The sequence below is a fragment of the Lycium ferocissimum genome, unplaced genomic scaffold, assembly GCF_029784015.1.
Source record: "Lycium ferocissimum isolate CSIRO_LF1 unplaced genomic scaffold, AGI_CSIRO_Lferr_CH_V1 ctg1397, whole genome shotgun sequence".
NCBI classification, from domain to species: Eukaryota; Viridiplantae; Streptophyta; class Magnoliopsida; order Solanales; family Solanaceae; genus Lycium; species Lycium ferocissimum.
In genome coordinates, this window is record NW_026715183.1 from 25,809 (window position 1) to 46,965 (window position 21,157).

At 34.6% G+C, this 21,157-nt stretch overlaps 2 protein-coding genes across 3 annotated transcripts; both read left to right on the forward strand.

Annotated features, from left to right (window-relative positions):
• Positions 1–998: 998 nt before the first annotated feature.
• On the forward strand, positions 999–6,862 carry LOC132042193 (putative RING-H2 finger protein ATL21A). Its single transcript, XM_059432804.1, has 3 exons — positions 999–1,433; positions 2,616–2,947; positions 6,131–6,862. The coding sequence occupies exons 1-3, from the start codon at positions 1,042–1,044 to the stop codon at positions 6,583–6,585; spliced, it is 1,179 nt and encodes a 392-aa protein (XP_059288787.1). The 5' UTR covers positions 999–1,041; the 3' UTR covers positions 6,586–6,862.
• Positions 6,863–8,578: 1,716 nt separating this feature from the next.
• On the forward strand, positions 8,579–19,410 carry LOC132042196 (mitochondrial inner membrane protein OXA1-like). 2 transcript variants are annotated; one of them, XM_059432808.1, is made up of 10 exons: positions 8,579–8,761; positions 10,083–10,582; positions 11,204–11,294; positions 14,618–14,665; positions 15,538–15,596; positions 16,106–16,181; positions 16,277–16,408; positions 17,195–17,302; positions 18,596–18,650; positions 18,740–19,410. In XM_059432808.1, exons 2-10 carry the CDS (start codon positions 10,095–10,097, stop codon positions 19,063–19,065), a joined length of 1,383 nt encoding a protein of 460 aa, XP_059288791.1. In that variant the 5' UTR covers positions 8,579–8,761; positions 10,083–10,094; the 3' UTR covers positions 19,066–19,410. The 2 variants fall into 2 exon arrangements, with proteins under 2 accessions (XP_059288791.1, XP_059288790.1); XM_059432807.1 differs by having other exon boundaries at positions 8,580–8,761; positions 10,079–10,582.
• Positions 19,411–21,157: the final 1,747 nt, after the last annotated feature.

Consider the following 21,157-nt stretch of genomic DNA (forward strand, 5'->3'; position numbering starts at 1 on the left):
ATATTTAGAGATGCTATTATTTTTATGTAGACCAGTAAGCCTCCCAGTTGCAGCCCTTTGATGAAAGGAAACCATCAGTTTTGAGCACTCCATAAGCTAATCTCAAGTATAATTGCTATATTTTCTCGTACTGGTTATGTTTATTAACTGCTTAGGGTGGTTTTGCTAGTTTTTAGAAATTGAGGGATATAAATCATATTTCATGTTTTTTTAGGAAAAGTATATTTCAACAACCAAATATTATTTGCAAAAATTATGGCCAAACACAACTCCAACTTCAAAAATTCCAAAAAAAGTAATTTTTTTTTTCTAATTTCTATGGCCAAACGCCTACTTTTAATCTAGAAACTCCAAATACCCAATAACTTATTACAAACATCAAAACTTTCCCTTAAAAATTTCCACTTTATTCAGTATTCAAATTCAAATACTTATATATTCAAACACCATTTCTAAGCTCCATCAAGCTACTTAACTTTCCAATTTTCCATTTTTCTTTCCCTCAAAAAATGGAAACCACAGAACTTAAGTTAATGATTAACATCATAATCATCATCTTCTTCTTCCTCCTTAATTTTTTTTCAAACATTATTATTTCAAAATGGGGTTTCAAACATTATATTTTTATAAGATAAATCTATGAATTTGAATAATTTTTTATTAGAAACTAAAAAATTATTAACTAGGAAAAAGTGACGATTCGAGGAACTTCTCGACACGAATTCAAATTTAATCGGGAATACGCATACCAAACACCAGATTAAAAAAACTTTTTTTTTTAAAAAAAAAACAAATTTGGATAGTAGTACAATTATGTTATTTATTTGTTTCAAACGTATTATAGTGCTAGTAATATATTTCATCACAGCTGACTTCATACTACAAACTTGGACCATCAAGAATTCATCTAGAAACTCCAAATACCCAATAACTTCTTAAAAAACAGTACAACTTTTTACACACGTATATATGTCAAACACCATTTCTAAGCTCCACTAATGTCCTTAACTTTCCAAATTTTCCATTTTTTTCCTCAGAAAAATGGAAACCACAGAGCTTAAACTGATGATTAACATAACCATAATCATCTTCTTTTTCATTAATTTTTCCCCAGCGTCTTCAGTTGATGTATGCAACCCAACATCATGTTCAGAAATGGGTATTGGACCGGAAATCCGGTTCCCTTTCCGGCTAAAAAACCGGCAACCGGACCGTTGTGGATTTCCCGGTTTTGATCTTTCGTGTAATGAAAGAGGCCAAACAATAATTACACTACCTTCTTCAGGTGATTTTTTAGTAACAGATATTGATTATATTGCTCAATCTATAATCCTATATGATCCAGATTTTTGTCTAGTTAATAGACTCATGGATTTTAATCTCACAAATTCACCATTCAGAGCTGCTCATCAACGGAATTATACAATCGTCAGGTAATATGAATCTAGTTGATTTTGTATTTAACTGAAAAATGCTAGTTAAGAAACTTACGAGTTTTGCTTAAGTAAAAGTGAATCTGTATCAACCACGATTCGTGTCAGCGGATGAATTTTCTTTGTTCACAGTTTAAGTAGGCGTTTGGCCGTGAAAATCAAATATTTTTCGCTTTATTTGAAATTTTGAAGTTAGAGTTGAAGATGGAATTGTGTTTGGTTACAGTTTTTTGCAAAGAATATTTGGTTGTCTGAATGTACCGAAAGTGGAAAAAAAAGTGTAAACATGGTTTCAAGTTGTATTTAAAATATTCATGGCCAAACGCCGATTTTCAAATAAAGTGAAAAGAAATTTCGGAAAAATGTGAAATATTCTCGTGGCCAAACGGGTGAATTTTCTTTGTCCACAATTCAAGGAGTCGTTTGGCTATGAGAATTATTCATTTTTCCGGAATAATTTTTCACTTTATTTCAAAATCAGTGTTTGGTTATAAAATTTCCAAATCCAACTTGGAGTTGGATTCGAAAAATGGAGAAGTGTTCCAAATCTGTTTTTGAACAACTCCAGCTTCAACTTCTAACTTCATAAATTTCAAATAAAGTAAAACAGTATACGAAATCTATGACCGAACACCTACTAAATATCCTAGGTGATGCAGAACGTATTCTCTACGCAAACATATGGAGAAAAATATTGTTATTTCCTACTGTGTAATACAGCAGTGGAGCCAAAAAATTTAGTTTATGGAGTCTAAATCATGGTATATTTTTTGCTTATTGAGTTTTGAATAGATTATCTGTACATATTAATAAAAATTTTAATACTTATAAGGTTTGAACCAAAGTTACTGAATTATGCTGAATCCGTATCTGTTAGTGTAGCTCCGCCCCTGTGTATTTATACGTTACAGGTAGTGTTTACAATGAGCATAAGTTAATGAGCTACTAATAGGCAATTAGCAACCTTACAGATGAACCTGATCTAATAGCTATTTCCAACAGAAATACTGATTTTTAATAGTGTATTTATATGTTACATGTAGGACTTGGGAGGATGACAAGTTAATTAGCTAATTAGCATTCTTTATGATGGATTTGTAATTAGGAGGATCCAATAGCTATTTCGAACAAAATTTCTGATTTTGTAATTTGAATTTTGAATTTGCGCTCTGTGTTTTTTAGGTGTACTTCAGGTGACTGGTTAAATTATCCACCAAATTATCAGGTGGCGATTCTGTTGTATTGCCGGGGCGTTTCGAGCAGAAATCAGGCGATTTTAGCAATGCCGCCTAGTATGTATGAACAAGAAAAGCCAATTGGTTGCAAATTGGTGAATCCTAGGGTTTCAGTTCCATTGCAATTGGGAGATTCTCAGTTTTGGTCACCAATGGAGGGTCTTGTGTTAACTTGGAATGAACCACGTTGTAGAATTTGTGAAAATGAAGGGAAACTTTGTGGGTTTAAGAGTGATACTGGATCTGATATTGCTTGCTCAAATCCTCCTCCTTCTAAAGGTATGTTTTTCAGCAGCTATGTTGTTCGGACTCTTCAGAAATGTCTACGGGTGCGTGTCGGATTCTCCGAAAATAGTGTATTTTTTAAGGATCCGATACGGATGCGACGTTACTTTGGAGAGTCAGAGCAATATAGTTTTTTCCAGTAATTAGTCTCTCTCTCTCTTGCATCTGTTAGTGTATTTTTGGTGGAGCATTATGTGCGTTGTAGGCATTGTAATATGTGTTAGAATGTAATGTATGTTGTGGAATTAGTGTTTAGGTTATTCATCATTAATGGAAAACCATCAAGCTTCTGTCTTTTCTTAAATAAAAAATTAACTAAAATTAGTCCAGGTTAATTTAGACACATCTCCACTATTTTATAGGGTACTTATTGTTGTATTTATTCGTAAACGAGTATTTATATTAAATCAAACAATTTAACCTTACCCTTTAATAATTAGAGGAAAAATGAGCATCACTTAACCGCAGTTATTAAGTGATAATGTGCATATGACTGACACATTTTTTGCATTCATTGATTTGATGAAAATATTAGGCGCAAGTAAGTTTTTACCGGGTGAAACGGTTTTTTAGCCCTTTACAATTTTTTTTTTTAGTTTATGAACCTTTTACAAGATATTTTTATTTTTTACAGATAAAAGAGACAATTTTCTTCTATTCTTATTGTAAGAGGGCAAGAGATCTCATTTTCTTGTTTTTACCATTGTTACCTATCACTAGCATAAGTACGATAACTTTGCCCATCAAGTCTTAGATGACACGTGTTTTGCATCTCGCATTTAATAATTTGATGTAAATATTGAATGCGGTTAAATTTTAACTTTTGGTATTTTACTAGCTTAGGTATATGAATGGGATGACTTTGTCTATAAATCTTGAACTTCAGATAACATGTGTTTTGCATCTTGCGTTCATTAAATTAATTAAATATCAAATGCAAATAATTTTTTAGCCTTCACTTGACTAGCTTAGGTATTGGAATTGAATTTCTTTCCTTAATTTTTAACCCCTTTGGAACAAACGAAACTTTTTTGAAAATAAATTCAAGAACAAATTCTAAAAAGCTACTCTTTTTTCTTCTGATATGCACTATAAGAAAAAGGTTTAAAGGGTACAATTTTTTTGGAAAAAGGAAGTATAAGCAAATACTTTATCATTTTCTTAGACTTAGATTTTCTTTATTAGCAAAAGCTCATTCCAAAATTTTCAACTTGATTCTTGGTGGGGGTTGTTGAACTTTATAGATGTTAGCATATCATTTGTCGAGTGTATTACTATCAGTAGTGCTGCATGGTCTATGTGCATGCCATGTTACATCATCTAAACTATAATAATATAGGTGATGAAATTTCATTAAAAAATTGGTGATTTTTGTTGTGGCACTGCGAGGTCAAATAATTGTGGCTCACCTAATGAAGTTGAAAGTTATTTTTGGCTGTTTATTGATCAAGATCAAGTCGTGTTTTGTTTTTCTTATATAAATAAGGGGAATCAGTGTCTTAGTCCCTCTAAAATAGACAAATTATGACTCTGGTCCTTGTGCTTTCTGGTCAAGCATATTTAATCTTTAATTATATGCACTTTTTAATCCCTATGACATTGAATTTCCACAAAATTAATGATTTTTTTAGTGATAAACCATCCAATTGTTGTGGTGTTAATGCTAAATTTGTACTGCTACTCGATATTTGAGAATAATATAGTTCAAAAATAGTTTAGATATCATATACATTTCTTTTATAAAAGGGACCAAAGACACATATTTTAGTTAATTGGAGGTTAGATATGCATAACCAACTATTTCAATGACCAAAATCAAAAAGTGAGGGACCAAAAGTGCAATTATCCCAAGTAATGAGAAAAATCAAAAAATATAATTGCAGAAAGTACCTAACCACTTTGAGAGTAGTTATTGGGTAACTCTACTTCTTCTTTTTTGCTTTTTCTTTTTTTAAATAACTTCATAGTGGTTTAATATAAGACAAGTCGAAAGCATAATGAAATTGATAAAGTTGATGGAACTATTTAGACTGATAGTAAAGTTTTGACTCATTTTCAAAATTCCAAAACGTAACGCCAATCCAACCTGTCACATTATTGCTCATCCATTTAGAAGAGAACGGTAGAACTTGGACACATAGTGCAAGGATATGAGGCTCTGACTGGACAAAGTTTTTAAATATTGGCCATATATTCCCACCGCCCATGCCACGTTATAGAGAGCTAAAAGTGACCAACAAGGTAAGGGTTGTGATGGAGTAACAAGTATGCCGGACGTTTCGGATTCAAGTTCCACTGGGTACGGAGTCTCCTTTGTTAGGGAGTGCTTTGCCTCCCAATGTAGAACTTTCCGGCTTGAACCCGAATTTAATCGGGCCCGATTCAGGTACCGAATACCAATGTGAAATTTAAAAAAAAAAAAAAAAAAAAAAAAAGAGAGAGAGAGAGAGAGCGCGCACACGTGCTTAAAGTGAAGGAGTTGGCAGCAAAATTCAGTTACCATTAGTCCCGAGAGATCTAGGATTTCAAGAATATAAGCATATACTATGATGAAGCAATGGATCTGGAATTTATATTTGAGGAGAGAAGGGATACAAGACATGCCTATCCCCGTGGCCGAGCTCGGTTTTAGTTCTAGGAAAGAAAAATAACAAGATAGATGTGAGAATTGGACCCTCAGTTTCACTTTGTAGAGGTGCACCCTATAATCATTATATTATAGGTCTATCTGAGCTTGAGTGCGAGGAAAAGGAGCATTGCACGTGCACCCACACGTCCACCTAGATATGGCCATGCCATTAGTGTAGGCTAGTTTACGCACTCCTCAACTATTTCATAGGTACTGCGACTTCCGACTAACACGGTGTTGGGCAATTTTGTCCACTAAAATTTAAGCAGATAATTTTTTTTTTTTTTTTTAACCTTACATGTTTGTCTTTGTTGAAATTTGTACTCTAGTCTCTCGTGATTTTTACCCACTTGACGTTAGGCCACTTCTTTGGGTGCTGCAATTGTGAATTTTCTACTACTAATAGATTTCTCTGCTTTAATGACCACCTGAAATAAAGTGAGGTAGATATACAATATTCATATAGTAATTAATTGTAACTAGTTTGGATTAAAGTGTAGGTAATTAATTGAAAATTGTTTAACAATCGTTTGGGATTCTTTGTGCAGGACTTCCCAGGGGTGCCAAATATGGCATAATAATTGGAGTTGGAGTACCAGGTCTTGTATGTTTAATCGGGATAATAAGCTTTGCTTTTGGTAAACTTAAGGTTTATACCCTCCGTCGTGATTTGAACGCCAATCTTCCAACCACCATTAATCTCCAATCAGCAATACCAATGACAGGTCTTAACAGGGCAACCATCGATTCCTATCCCAAGATCGTGCTAGGGGAGAGCAAACGCCTTCCAAACCCCAACGATGGCACTTGTCCGATATGTCTATCGGACTACATGCCTAAAGAAACCTTAAGAACTATACCAGAATGCAACCATTATTTTCATGCTGAATGCATTGATGAATGGCTTAAGCGCAATGCTACTTGCCCCTTGTGTCGAAATACACCTGATGGTTCTATACATCCTTGTTCATCATCAACTTATTTGGTCTCATCTTCTCCGTAGGCCTCACAAAGATACTCTATTTTGCTATGATTTTAATGTTGTTCATAGGGAATTATTCTTGTTGTATATAAGTTGTGAGCTCGAGGTATTGTAAATGGACAGACAATAAAGGGTGTAGGATATAATTCTTTTTGTCTTTGTTTCTCTAGAAAGGAAAGGAAATGAGAGGGACATTATGCTTTTCAAACACTACTATTGTAGTTACAAATCACTTGTCCCTCCTGAATTATTGGGTTGAAACACATACATAGCAATGGATGATTTTGTTCTTTACAAATGAGATGTACACTTGTTGCGCGCTCTCTCTCTCTCTCTCTCTTTTCATTATTCCCATCAGTTCGAGATGCGCGCAAGCTAGTCCTAACACCACGATTATCAAAATTACAATTTATAAGAACAAGATTTTCTATATAATCCTTACACTTACTTTCGTATTGTCTTATAATTCACTAGTAATTACAAGCATAGGTAAATTATATTCTTCATCAATGAGAAAACCAGTTCCTAATCAGCGTCAATCGAAAAGGGGAAATCACGATTGGACATGCATACTCATTGTAAGTTGCTCTTGATGTAGTGGCGGCTTGAAAATAATCTCTCCTAATTTTTCACCGTGTTTCAGCAATGGCAAAGCCACAATATTGTTACAGGTTCAAACAAACTCAGTAGCTTATGCTTAGACTCTATGTTTGTATTAATTTTTTTTATTAAATGTATAGAAATATGTAATAGTGAAACCACTAACTAAAATGAATTATGAGTTCGATGGAAAAATCAGAATCCACAAACATTAAGGGGTCGTTTGGTTGAAAGACAAGTTATACATGGATTAATAATCCAGAGATTAGCAATGTAGGGATTGCAAATTAGTTTTTGTTGGGTGTTTGATTCACTGCACTAAAATTGAATACAAAAGATACCATTTGAATGTTTATTTTATTTTAAAACTAATTTTTTTTTCGTTATAATTATATCATTGGATGCTAGACCTTTATAGGTTTCTTGAAACAAAACAAGGCTATGAGTTTTTTATCCATGGATAAGTTATCTCATAGTGGCGGTAGTATAAGACAATAGACCCTTTGGTGTATTAAATCATCCCGGATTAGTTATACATGTCCCAAAATATCAATCAAACATAGTACAAAATAATCACACACATAATATCATAACCATTTTATCTAACCTCTTACCAAGCGTGCCTTGAATACTGACTTTACCTCCGTGTGTGTCAGTTAAAATGGTTCCTTAGTATTATCACCAATTTGGGCCACTTGATAGAGTCCAAAAATCCAACTTCCACAAGCCCAAAGAACAGATGGAAGTGTCCGATTAAGAAGGGATCATTTGCACGATTGGCCTTCAAAGGCACTGGTCTTTAATTTTTGTCCCTCCAATTATTGTCTTTAATCAAAAATACCGAGCATTCCGACTTAATAAAAAAAAAAAAAAAGAATTTGGCAAGGCATAAGTTCATATGAAAAATAAAAAAATAAAAAGAATTTCGCAAGGCATAAGTTCGTATGAAATTATGTCAATTCGCTATGTAGTTACATAGAAACTATGCCGGACAAGATAAAAGTTTCTATGAAATAACATAGAACCTATGCCTAGGCATAATTTCATATGAAACTATGCCTATTCGCTATATAGTTACATAGAAACCATGCCGGACACGGCAAAGGTTTCTATGAAACTACATAGAACCTATGCCAATAGGCATAGTTGCGAAATTAAGGCAAAACTTCATTTCCATGAACCTTTGCCGGAGAAGGCATATGTTCTATGTAACTTTGTCCAAATAATGTAAAAACCATAAAGTTATTATTATTTTCGATTCTGTGGGATCAAACCCCGCGCGAAAAATTTTTATTATTATTTTTTAAAGACCACTCCGCATGAAGGACAACCCACGCAATTTTTTGATTAAGCGGAGAAGAATATGCTAAAAACACAGGGTGCAACATCCAAAACACTAACCATGTAAAAGGTCAAAAATACCCCAAATATGGGAACAACACTCGGAGCCCCGATACCTTAACGGGTCAACCAAAAAATACTGTCTGCAAACAAAGAAAACAATTCAAGAATTCACTTCTCTGCATTTTTTTCCTTTTTACTTCATAAAACCCAATAAACCCTTCATTCATTCACCTTCTTGAGTCACATATCTACTGTAAGTCTCAATTTTTAAACTTCTTTTAATCTATTTTTCCAATCATTAATCAGAATAACTGGGATCTGAGCTTTGATTCTATTCAAATTTTGCTTCTTCTTGTGTATTATTATGTTGTGTGAATGACTGTAAAAATTTAATCTTTAAGATTCATTCTTTCTGTATATTGAGCTGTTTGATTAACTGTAAAGTTTTCATCTTTAGGATATGAATTGTTTTGTGTGAATGAATATAAAGTTCTCATCTTTATGATTAATTTCTGTGTATTTTGTTGTGTGGATGACCGTAAAGATTTCGTCTTTATGATGCATATGTTGTGTATATACTGTATAGGTTGCCTATACATGATGCATATGTTGTGTATATACTGTATAGGTTGCCTATATATGATGCATATGTTGTGCATATACTGTAAAGGTTGGCTATATATGATGCATATGTTGTGTATATCCTGTAAAGCTTGCTTATATATGATGTGGGATGCTAATATTTGCTGTTAAATCTGTTTATTAATTGATCTTTGGAATTCACTGTTTCTGTGTATTTTGTTGTGTGGATGACCGTAAAGGTTTCACCTTTATGATGCATATGTTTGTATATACTGTATAGGTTGCCTATATATGATGCATATGTTGTGTATATATTGTAAGTTTGGCTATATATGATGCACATGTTGTGTATATACTGTAAAGTTTGCCTATATATGCTGCATATGTTGTATATATACTGTAAAGGTTGCTTATATGTGATGTGGGATGCTAATATTTGCTGTTAAATCTGTTTATAAATTGATCTTTGGAATTCACTATTTCTGTGTATTGTGCTCTGTGAAGAACTGTAAATGTTTCGTTTTTAGGATGTACATCTTCTCTGTATTATGTTGTATGAATGATTATAAAGGTATCCTCTTTAGGATGTCAATTGTGTTGTGCGAATAAATGTAAAGTTCTCATCTTTATGATTAAATTACATCTTTATGATGCATATGTTGTTGTATATACTGTATATAGGTTGGCTACGTATGATATTTTATCTCACCTCTGATTCTTTTCAAATTATGCTTTTTTTGTTTTTTTTGTTTGTGCATTATGTTGTGTGGTTGACTGTAAAATTCTAATCTTTTTGATTCATTGTTTCTGTGTGGTCTGCTGTGTGAATAACTGTTAAGTTTTCATCTTTGGGATTTATTCTTTCTCTGTTATGCCGTATGAATGATTATAAAATTCTCATCTTTATGATGTATTATATATGTGCATATGTTGTGTATATGCTGTGAAGTGGGATGCTAATGTTTGCTGCTAAATTTGTTTGATGAAGGAAGAAAATCTATAGAATGGCTTATCGGCGCAGCATAACAACGCGAGCGAAGCTTCTTTATCAGCAACAGAGAGCTACCCCTGCATTTTCTTACTTTCATAAGGATGATGATGATTGTAAAAGCCCGGAACCCATTTTTGGAAATTCAAGAATTCCCAGTTTTTCCCAATCCCGTTGCATGGGAAGTGCAAGTGGAGTTAACAGCTTCATTGGCTCAAGAAATCCATATCAAGACAGGAGGTTTTGTGCTTCAGCCCTTATGAATCCGATGAGTTATGGGTCCATTTCGACCCGGAATATGTCGACTGATATTGGTGGTGGAGCAGATAAAATAGAATACATGAGTGATGTTGCTGAAGTATTTGCTGATAAGGCTGTGGAGGCTGTAGTTTCTCAAGCTCCAGCTGTGAACGAGGTGGCAATTGCTGCTGCTGATTGTTTTTTTCCAGTGAAGGCACTGATGTATTTGATGGATTATGTTCATGTATTTACTGGGCTTGAATGGTAAGAGTAAATTTTGTTGCCTCTAAATTTTTCTGTTATCACAAACATGTTCTTGTTGTCTTTTTACAGTTTGATTAGATTGATTTAGGGTGAGTTTGGTATGACAGAAATTTTTTTCTTGGAAAATAAGCTGTTTGCTTACTTATTTTTTTTTGTGTTTGGTAAGTAAGTAGAAACTATTGTCCCAAAAGCATCTGAAGATAATCTAGTCAAACACTATAGGGGATGAGGTGGGGCTTTGGGGGTTTGGTTGTAGTGCGGATGGTGGCTACGAAGGGGTGGAGGGGTTTTTTTTTTGTTGGGGGGGGGGGGTTACATTGGAGGGTGGGGAGGAGCCAATCAATGTGGAACGTTAGTTATGGAACTTGTTTTCCCTACTTCCATTAGGGAAGTCATTGTCCACATTTAAGGAACTTGTTTTCCTACAGAAAAATATTAACCAACCAAATATGAGTAAATAGGAAAACATTTTCCTCCATGCCAAATACACCCTTTAGTAAGAAAGAGAAATGGAGGGTATAGTTATTCACCTCTTGATTATATTCAGTCTATGTGCTTTGTCTAGTTAATAAATGACAACTCTTAGGGTCTTGATCATTTGAAAATTTTGATGTTGTTCAGGTGGGGATCCATAATTGCGACAAGTATTATTATTCGGTTGTTGACTCTTCCATTTATGATTAATCAGCTGAAGGCTACTTCAAAACTTACGGTAAGCTCTGGAGTGCATCTTAATCTTGCTACATGTCTCAGTTTGTTTATTTAATAACATCTTAAGGCAGTTGGTGAAATAACTGTACCAAACACAATGAATTTAGTAGTCAGACCTTTCTATAACAGTCATCCTCTATAACAACATCTCACTATAATGGCCTAGTTTTCTTTGGAATCGACTTCCATATTATGTTATATTATACGTGCTCTATAACAACATTTCGCTATAGCAGCCAAAAAATATCCAGACAAACGATGCCCGTTATAAAGAGGTTTGATTGTACTATAATCATCAAACTATAATTAAAATACCATTCTCTCCGCCGCTTTGTTTGTTGTAGTGTGACTTAGCACAAAGTATAATAAAGAAAGGAAAACTTTTGAAACTTGTGGTCTTAAACATGTCATAGCAATTGTCTGGCCATAAAAGCTTCTCATTAAAGAAATATAGGAATGTGCCATTCTTTTGTGAACGGACTAATAAGGAAATAGTGCAAAATAAAGTGGAACTGAGGGAGTAACTAATTTCAGTATCCAAGACACAATCATGTCGATATTGATCCAATTCCTCACACATGAGACTCAAAGAAGCCTAAGTTGAGCGGACTCTTCACTTTGGATGCCGTACCCGTGGCGGATTCTCCCAAAATACATTACTTTTGGAGAATCCGACACGCACCCGTTGACATTTTTGAAGAGTCCGACCAACATAGAAAGAAGTAACAACTGAAGCGGTAACCGCTTGCTTCACATCATTAAAGAGTTGAAGCCATGCCTCCTCCTGGTACAAGTCAGAAATGCGCTGTACTGAATTGTTCGATATACCTGCTTGCTCAAGCTTGATTTGAAAACACAGGTTTTTTCTTTTTAAGAGCTGTATGATCTCATAATGACAGCACTCATGCTCAACAGGATCACTTTTAACCTTTTAGTTGTACTTGATATTTAATTTGAAGTCAACTGGTTCTGTTCTATGTCGCGTTTTTTCTACAAAATGGAAGTATGTCTTCGCAAAGTCTAGGAAGTTAGGCGGGGTATACTGCTATCTAGTTTACCAGACTGCAAAAGCTACGTTTCCTTCTTTTGGATCTTAGTTTGTTGACGGCTTCTTGCCCTAATAAAGTGAAAGGGAAATAAAAGAAAAAATGTAGACATGCATCGACATTTCTACTTTTTTTAAAGTTAACAAAGTTTATTAATGAACACAAAGACGGTTGACATTCCTAATACTATGCTGGATTTGCTTGAAATTTTTTGAAAATTTTATATTGAAAAGAGTTCCTTGTAGGCAGGGTAGTTTCTACTCCTAAAATTTGTTACCTAAAAGTAAATGGAATGTGGTGTCAAGCTTCTTGTTTTAACTGTAGATATTGTAAGCAGAGGCGAATCTAAGATTTAAGCTTTATGGGTTCAGATTCGTAATTCTACCACCTCCATCAAATTTACTGGGTTCAGAATCTATTATTTGTTCATATTTAGTGAATTTTTAGCACATATACATAGCTTAAGCCAAAACCTATGGGTTCAGATGAGCCCATAGATTATTCATTGGATACGGCCCTAATTGTAAGCACTAAGTGATAAAGCTGCAGTACCTTCGAGATACCAGGATGAAAACTTTCTACGACAACAACAACATACCCGGTGTGATCCCATAGGTTTGGTCCGGGGAGGGTGGGTCTACGCAGACCTTACCCCTACCTTGTGAAACGTTGGATGAAAACTTTCTATTCAAAGAAAAACTTTTCAGAAAATCATGGTCAGTACTCTACTACTCTTGCTTTTGCTGTGGAATTTGAGAACTAGCTAAGAAGGATATGCTACTTACTATAATGAAGTCTTGTGATCTTAGTTATCTTAGTTCTTTGACACTTCATTTAACAGACCATGTGGCCTCTCCTTTTTTCTTAATATGCGTTTCTCTTGTGTTTAGTCTTGTGCGTAATGTAAGCTTAGTGGTGCAGAGTAGCTGGATAGTGGTTGTGCTGCACCTGATTCTAAAATTACACCGAGCAATCATATTAGGTGAAGCCATTTTTTTTTTTTTTTACAGCTGAGAAATTCGTCTGGAGCCAACACTTAGGACCAACCGCAGTCTTTGAAACCCGGGGATAATGGATCCACCCCTTTACCCTTCTCCACTTAAATACCAGGCTTAGGTCGCATGGCGCAGGGCCCAAACATGTGACCTAAGATACAAGTCCTCAAGCTTTGCCACTTGAACTAAGCCCTTGGGACATGAGGTGAAGCTAAACCAGTGACTCATATTATTTCATTGGTCCAACCTCCTGTTGATTAGAAATTGTTTAAGGTGCGCTTGAGCCCTGAAGTTAGGTACAGTGCAGCTTCATCATGCTTAGGTGGCAGTTCAATGTTGACACAAAAGCCTAACATATGCAGCTTAGTGTCCATGGGTTCTGAAGAGAGCAACAATAATATAGCTAAGCGATATATTATGCTATGCATGTATATGCATTTAGGAATAGGAAATTAGAAATTCACATGTCATTGGATCTGAATAAAATAGTCAAAACTGCATTTTCACATTTGGATCAAAGTATCAAACATTTAGACTAGTTTCTCAAACTTGATTGACATAACTTTTATTTCATGTGTTTAATTCAAGTTTTATTTTCACATGTGATTGTTCTTTTGTAGTTATAGTTTCGTATTACATAAATCCCCTAGATCTTGCATCCTTGATATGTTACGGCTTTGACCAGCTGGATTCACTGAATTTGAATCAGTTCCGATCAAGTTTTCTGTGCCAAAAATAAATTTCTCCTCGAACTTCAGGAAGTAGGAAAGGCATGTCCCAACATTTAGTATGCAGTTGATGCAGCAGGCAAATCTGTTCCATTGTTGATGGCATTAAGTGATTTTCGTCAGTGATTTTTTGTATTAAAGAGAAAACTTTGAACTTGCATTATTCAAAGGAACGTTTAATACATCTTCGTGGCTCTAGATGTTATTCGTTATTCTTTTGTTTTTCCAAAAGTTGTGCTTGATGGTTGATTCTTATTTCTTCTTTCTGTATTGATTTATCTATTCATTTCATTTGCGGAGATTGTTAAAATCAGCTAAGATATGTTTACCTTTACCAAAGCAAGCTTCTCTGATACTATGTTAAACCAGCTTTACACTCAGTAGAATCCATTGCATTCTAATAGTTGGTCTAGTTTTCTCCTACACAGTACTACAATAGATATATTCATGAAAAGACTGGTACTTTTCCTTCTAAAGTCTCCGTGCTCCATCTTTGTCCATGATTTTCATTTCATTCACTAATTGATCATTTCTTAACTTGCATTTCTTGTGCAGCTTATAAGACCAAAGTTGGAAGAGATTAAAGAAGAGATGCAAAATAAGGTAGGTTGATACGAGTCTCCTCTCATCTTCTTTCCTGTTTGATTGAGCTAGCCAAAGTACTTAATTTCTTTACTGTGTAATGTAGGTCATAATTGACATCTGAAACAATATTATTTTATGTGTTCCAAACTGTCCGATGCTGCTTTAAAATCCATTGATACTAGGGGCGTCAATGGGCGGGTTGGACTGAATTTGGTCGGGTCAGAATGGGCTGAGTTAATAAGTGGGCGGATTATTGTCCCGCCCCAAAGTTACTCGGGCTGAAATGGGCCAAAAGGCGGGTCATAACTCAATCCAGCCAATTCTTACTAATAAGTTTTAGTTTCCTTGTTTGCTCTTCTATAATTTTTAGTACCTAAAAAACTACTTTTTTTTTTTTTTAAAACTATGGCTATGTATAACATATCAAATAAAAAATATTGTTTTGAAATATTTTGACAAGATTTCTCATGTCAATTTGGGCTACATATCTGCCCAACTTTTGATGGACTGAAATGGGTTGGGCTGAAATGGGCGGGTCAATGACCAGCCCAAACTTGAGCGGGTTGGGCAATGGCGGGTTATGTTTTCATGGGCTAATTTTTCCACCCCTAATGGTTACACTTAGTATTTGTGCTCTATACAAGATTCTGAGACTCTTAAACTCTCCCTATTATCATCTCTTAAGTAATTAATCCATGCACGGACAGGCCCACACTCACTTGACTTCTCTACTGTCAGAGTTTTTGCCTCAAATTATAAACAACTCATGTGTTTCCTTCCCTTCCGGAAGCAAGAATTATGTGGTTATATCTTATTCAAAAAAGAATTATGTTGTTATATTTTTACCTACAAAAAGTATTATGTTGGTTTAACTTTTTACTTTTTAACAGGGTCATGCGCCAGAGGCAGTTGCTGAAGGTCAACAAAGAATGCAAGAAATAATGAGGGAGTAAGCAACTTTTCCTTGTTGATCTAATGAACTTCCATATGCCCTGTTTTGGACCAAAAATTCTTGAAGAATTTAACTAGCTTCTCATATGAAAGCCTTGTGTATATAATTACGCCGTAGCTCTACTGGTTGGAGGATAGAGGTACCTGGGGAATAGTCGGGCTTCCCGAGAGCCGACCTCGACTCTGCCATTTTTAGAAAAGTTAACTAGCTTCTCATATGGATTAGTCCACCAATTATTTCTTTTTCCTTTAGTGTTATATATTTTTCTTTTCTTGAGCCGGTCTGTATCTACTTTGAGGGTAATCTAATTCTAAAAATAGCTAAATATGATATATTTCCTACATAAAACGATTGAAAACACACATTTTTGTTAATTAAAGATTAAATGTGTTAAGTCAGATGTAAAATATAAGTAACTGCAACCGCATACTTCCAAATTTGATGATGCTCTCGGTGAAATAATTGATATGATGAATGTCTTTATTAAATCAATGTCATGTTTGCAGATATGGAGTTAATCCATTCACTCCCTTAAAGGGACTTCTAATACAAGGCCCGATCTTTGTCAGTTTTTTTATGGCTGTAAGATTTATCCTATCGCTATCTATGCTGTTGGTTGCTCTCCATCCCCTCTCTCTTGCATAGTTGGGCATTTATGGTATCACTCGAAAATGCAGATTAGGAACATGGTGGACAATGTGCCTTCTCTCAAAACGGGTGGAGCATTTTGGTTTACTGATCTAAGTACTCCAGATGCTATGTATATCCTTCCAGTTTTGACGGCTTTGACATTCTGGATAACGGTGGAGGTAAAGTTATCACTTATCTCAGTCTATTAATTTTCTTTTCTGCTTCATTAAATGTTCTTTATCCTAATTATGGTCCAGTGGATTATTATTCTGGATGACTGGCGATCGTTTGATGTTGTGTTGGATTCAATGGGAGAAGATGTCTACTACTGATAAAGAAAGAAGACTGAGGGTGAAGTAGTCACAAAAAAGTTACTCGCTTTGTTTCAATTTGTTTGTCTTAGTTTGACTGGGGACGGAGTTTAAGAAAGTAAAGAAGACTTTTGAATCCTATGGTCTTAGATTAAAGATATGTATAATGTACCAAAATGCCCTTTAATCTTGTTGTCTTAAACATGCCATGTGGGAGTTTGAATTAACGAGTTGCCAAATTAGGAAAGAGGCATTCTTTCTTAAACTGACTAAAAAGGAAAGTAAGACGAACAAATTGAAACAGTGGGAATATAAAACTTCAAAATTTTGTAACAGAGATCCGTTGTAATCTTATAGAATCACTAAAGATATTTGTTCAGATTGCACCAGAGCAGTAAAGAAAATAAACAGGGAGAGAAAGATAGAAAGAAAGAAGGAATGATAGAGAGAGAGAGAGAGAGAGAGAGAGAGAGAGAGGATGACGGAACCATCGCCTGTAAATATGTCATCATCAAGTTAATCAACTCTCTTCTTCTTTTAGTTGATATCAAGTTCAATACTCTAGCCATCATTAACAGCTGTCTGTCTTTCTTAAAAGTTCTTTAGAGCATATTATTCTGGTCAATTTTGTTAACTGAAGTTGTTCTTTTGTAGTGCAATGCTCAAGAAGGATTGGAGGGAAATCCTGCTGCTAAAACCATAAAAAATGTTTCACGGGGTTTTGCTGCGCTTACTATCCCATTAACTGCTAGTTTTCCTAAGGTGGTTATGCAACCAACTTGTTTATAATAGTTCATAGTTTATATCATTTTTATACATGATGATGAATCTACAAAATCTGTGTTCTCTAGAAGTTTATGATGTGCGAACTTCCTTTTCTCTTCGTTCTTGGTCCTGGTGGTCTCCTAATTGTAACCAAATTCCTCTTTTTTTTTTTTTTTTTGGTGGATACATGCATAGCCTTAATTCCCTTTGATGCACAAGTTTGTTTTATATCTTTGACTTGTATGAAAAGTCTGTATATGGTGCATGGTGGCATATGTAGATATTGATTAAAATATTGAGAGAGATATTGATTAAAATGTTGAGAGCAGCATTCCTTTTTCTTTTCGTTTGTGGTGGGGGGGGGGGGGGGTTGGGTTGGGGGGGGGTGAAGAATACAAGCTATCACCTGTCAAAAATTGAATTTTTTAATGTTCATATTTGATGGCAATTTAGATCTTTCCTGAAGATGAATTGGCTGATTTGTGAAGGAAATCAAGATGAACAATTAAATTGGTTCCTCTTTATTTTCATAAGTTTCTTTGATGGCCTGCCATCTGTATGTTTGTCCATTTCCGGATTTGAAACATACTCTTTTTTTTTTGCCTTGCCCATTTTATCATTTTAAATATTCTATCTTTACTTGAATTTTAATCTCACATGGACTTTATGTTTGATAAATTGCTTGCCCTCGTGTCTCCATGATTATGTAATTTTGGTTTTAGTCTTTGAGCATGCAATCAGCATGCAAAAAAGAAAGTAAAGCACCTTTTCCACATGCCTATTATAAGCATGTGTTAGAGAGAGAGAGAGAGATGCTTCTAATACTTGCTGGAGCCTTCGTTAAAGCCATTTTCAGTGTGAATTGCCATATGTGGATGTTGCTACTAGTGTCTCACTGGATTTTCTGGAGGTAATTAATAGGCATTGGTTTATCAAGAACGAATCATCCATCTTTTGCCGCGAAAAATTTGGGTGTTATTTTGGAATCCTGTACATTGTTTATATCTTGCATGCATATTTTATTTATGGATGTTTATATCTTGCATGCATATTTTATTTATGGATGTTGCTTATCATGTGATACGTAAGCTTGTTTCATTTGACTGACTATTGTCTGTACATGCTTTTCTTGTGCGTATGAGTGCGCGCTTGCTGCCGTGTTTGTTTAAGAGTTCATATATGCAACATAATCTTGTACATGCCGTTTCATATATTGTATTTGTTTATTATTCATAATTATTTATTTTTAACGCGGGATTATTAACATCCATGACATTTGAATAATTGCAGGCGATATTTTGTTACTGGATAACCTCAAATCTTTTTTCACTCTCCTATGGTTTGGGTTAGTATACTATGCTCATTCTTTTCATTCCTGCTGAAATATGGCAAATGCAATCTCTATAACATGCCTCACTTTTCATCTTGTGTCAGTGATAAAAAATCACGCGGTCAAGAAGGCACTGGGTGTTCCTATAATACCTGTCAGTCCTCCATCAAAACAAAAACCGGGGCAACCTGCGGTCCCTTTTTTCGAAATGCTTGAGAAATATAGAGCAGCACAAAAGCACATAGCAGAACAGCAGCATGCAGCAAAGCAGAACGCAGCAGCATCACGGCAACCGGCTTTGTCATCGCCTCCTGTGGAAGAAACATCAAGACCTACGAGTCAACAAGTACCAGCATCATCGGTTCTTAGTCAAAGGATCAGAAGTTTAGAGAAAGAAGTGAAAGGAAGAAAGAAGAACAAGAAGAGGTAATAATACGAGGGATATAGGTAAAAACTCGACTGCTAGTTATAGGTTATCGCTAGTGCATATACACAAGTTAAAAAGCTGTATTTGTTGAAATAATCGGAGCAGAGAGGCTCAATGATTTTTGGCAATTTTGCGCGTTTGCACCCTCGATAGTTTTGGGAGTAAGCAAGTTTTTGAGACCACATTGTCTTTATTTCTCCTCATCAGACATAATTGGAGAATTGTACCTTTAGAGAGCTTGTAATGTTATGCCTTATTTCTGTATTTGGCAGATATCTCCAATGCTACATGCAATTGTGAGGCAAAATTAATACTCTAATGCTAATTTGTTGAAACTTAACTGCAAAAGTTCCAAGTTTATTAGTAGTGACTTTATTTCTTGTAGAGGGAAATGTTCACTAATACACCGAAAGGATGATGGTACTTCAACAGTCGATGCATTAAATAGAGTTGTGTTTTAGCTACCACTGGGGGATGTGGTGGGATAAATGAGATCTTCATCCTTTAATTTAAGGTCTTGGGTACGCGACGCGAATTTATATTAGTCAGATCAGTGGGTTCTGAATACCAGATGATTATAATTAAAAAGAAAAAAAGTTGTATTTCAGCTGAAAAATATGTGAAAATCCTAACGAGACAACATAATTAGGTGATTTATTCCCATTTTCTAAAACTTCAGCGGACCAAATCTGATACCTATGTTGGTCTTAGATATCTCATGAAATAATCAAGGAGTATGCATACATCTTGTGATTATCATAGGCACCTATTCTCTTTTGTTTTCTCTTGATTAACAGTTTGAAGGTTCAAAAATTTGAATCTTGATCCAAATCATTTTGATTTCCAGCCCAAACACATCTTTGAATCTAGTGTTAAATCACAACCAATAACAAAACAAATCGTGTTGGCATGCAAAATATCTTCAGTTTGTGAAAGGATCTGAAAATTACTTGCACTAATTTTCATTTACTCCCTCCTTCTCAATTTAAATGTCTTACTTTTTTTTTTTATTATTTGATCCGTCTCAAAAAGAATGTCCTACATGAAAAGTTTAAAGCCACAAGATTCATAAGACATTTTAGTACATTATACCTATATTTAATTTACGACTATCAGATTCAAAAGTTTCTCTTTATTTCTTACGTTTCGTGCCTAGTCAAACTAAAACACTTAAATTGAGACGAATAGAGTATTTTTTATGTAAATCAACAAACGTAGCAGCTGTTGTCACCGCATGCTCTTGTATTAAAAAATGTTACTCTGCTTTAGCTAGTCAATTAATTCACAAACTTGCTCATCATTAATTTATTGCTGCTGCAGTCTGAGTAGAGGTTACTCAATGACATATTAAAATCTTGGGTTTGTTTTTATTTACTTGAACTTATTGTAGTGACGAGGCGATAGGACCGATGTGAAACAAATGTTAAATTTAAGTTAGGCTTGTAAGTTGTATATATTGGTAGTTCATGTAAAAGAATTATTTCACGATTGATATATTTTAACTTTTCATAGGAAATGACATGTTATATTATCTACGTTTTCAGGTAATTCATATGGAAGATTATAGCTAGTTCTCTTCTACAATATAACCTGATAAGGGTGGAGATTGACAATAAAATGATAGAAGTAATGGTGATGACCAACTCGATAAAGACATTGAGATACGAAAGAAATAAAGAAAAACGAGTTAAGCTTTTCTTTTTCTTTTTTTTTCAGCCGACTGGCAGACGATTTTTTTTTTTTTCCGATTGAAGAGTCGAAATTCTAAAAAAATAACATTTCATAAATTTCAGAAACGAACTTTGAAGTTAAAAATAAGACGTCCAGCAAAGCTTTTTCGTGTTCGTTAAATACTTAAATAGAGTAGAGGAGCTCTATCTTGATTTTTCATAAATTTTCTGCACGCTACCAATGTATAAGAGTTAAAAACTTTTAAAACATGTGTTAGTATCTTGTGTGTTGTGTCATACAAGAATACATCATGATTTAACTATTATAACGTTGACATCAATTTATCGTAACTTAATTTTATCTTAACTTGGGATATGATACACTTTTACATAATCAAGGCCTTTTAATATATGTATATACCATT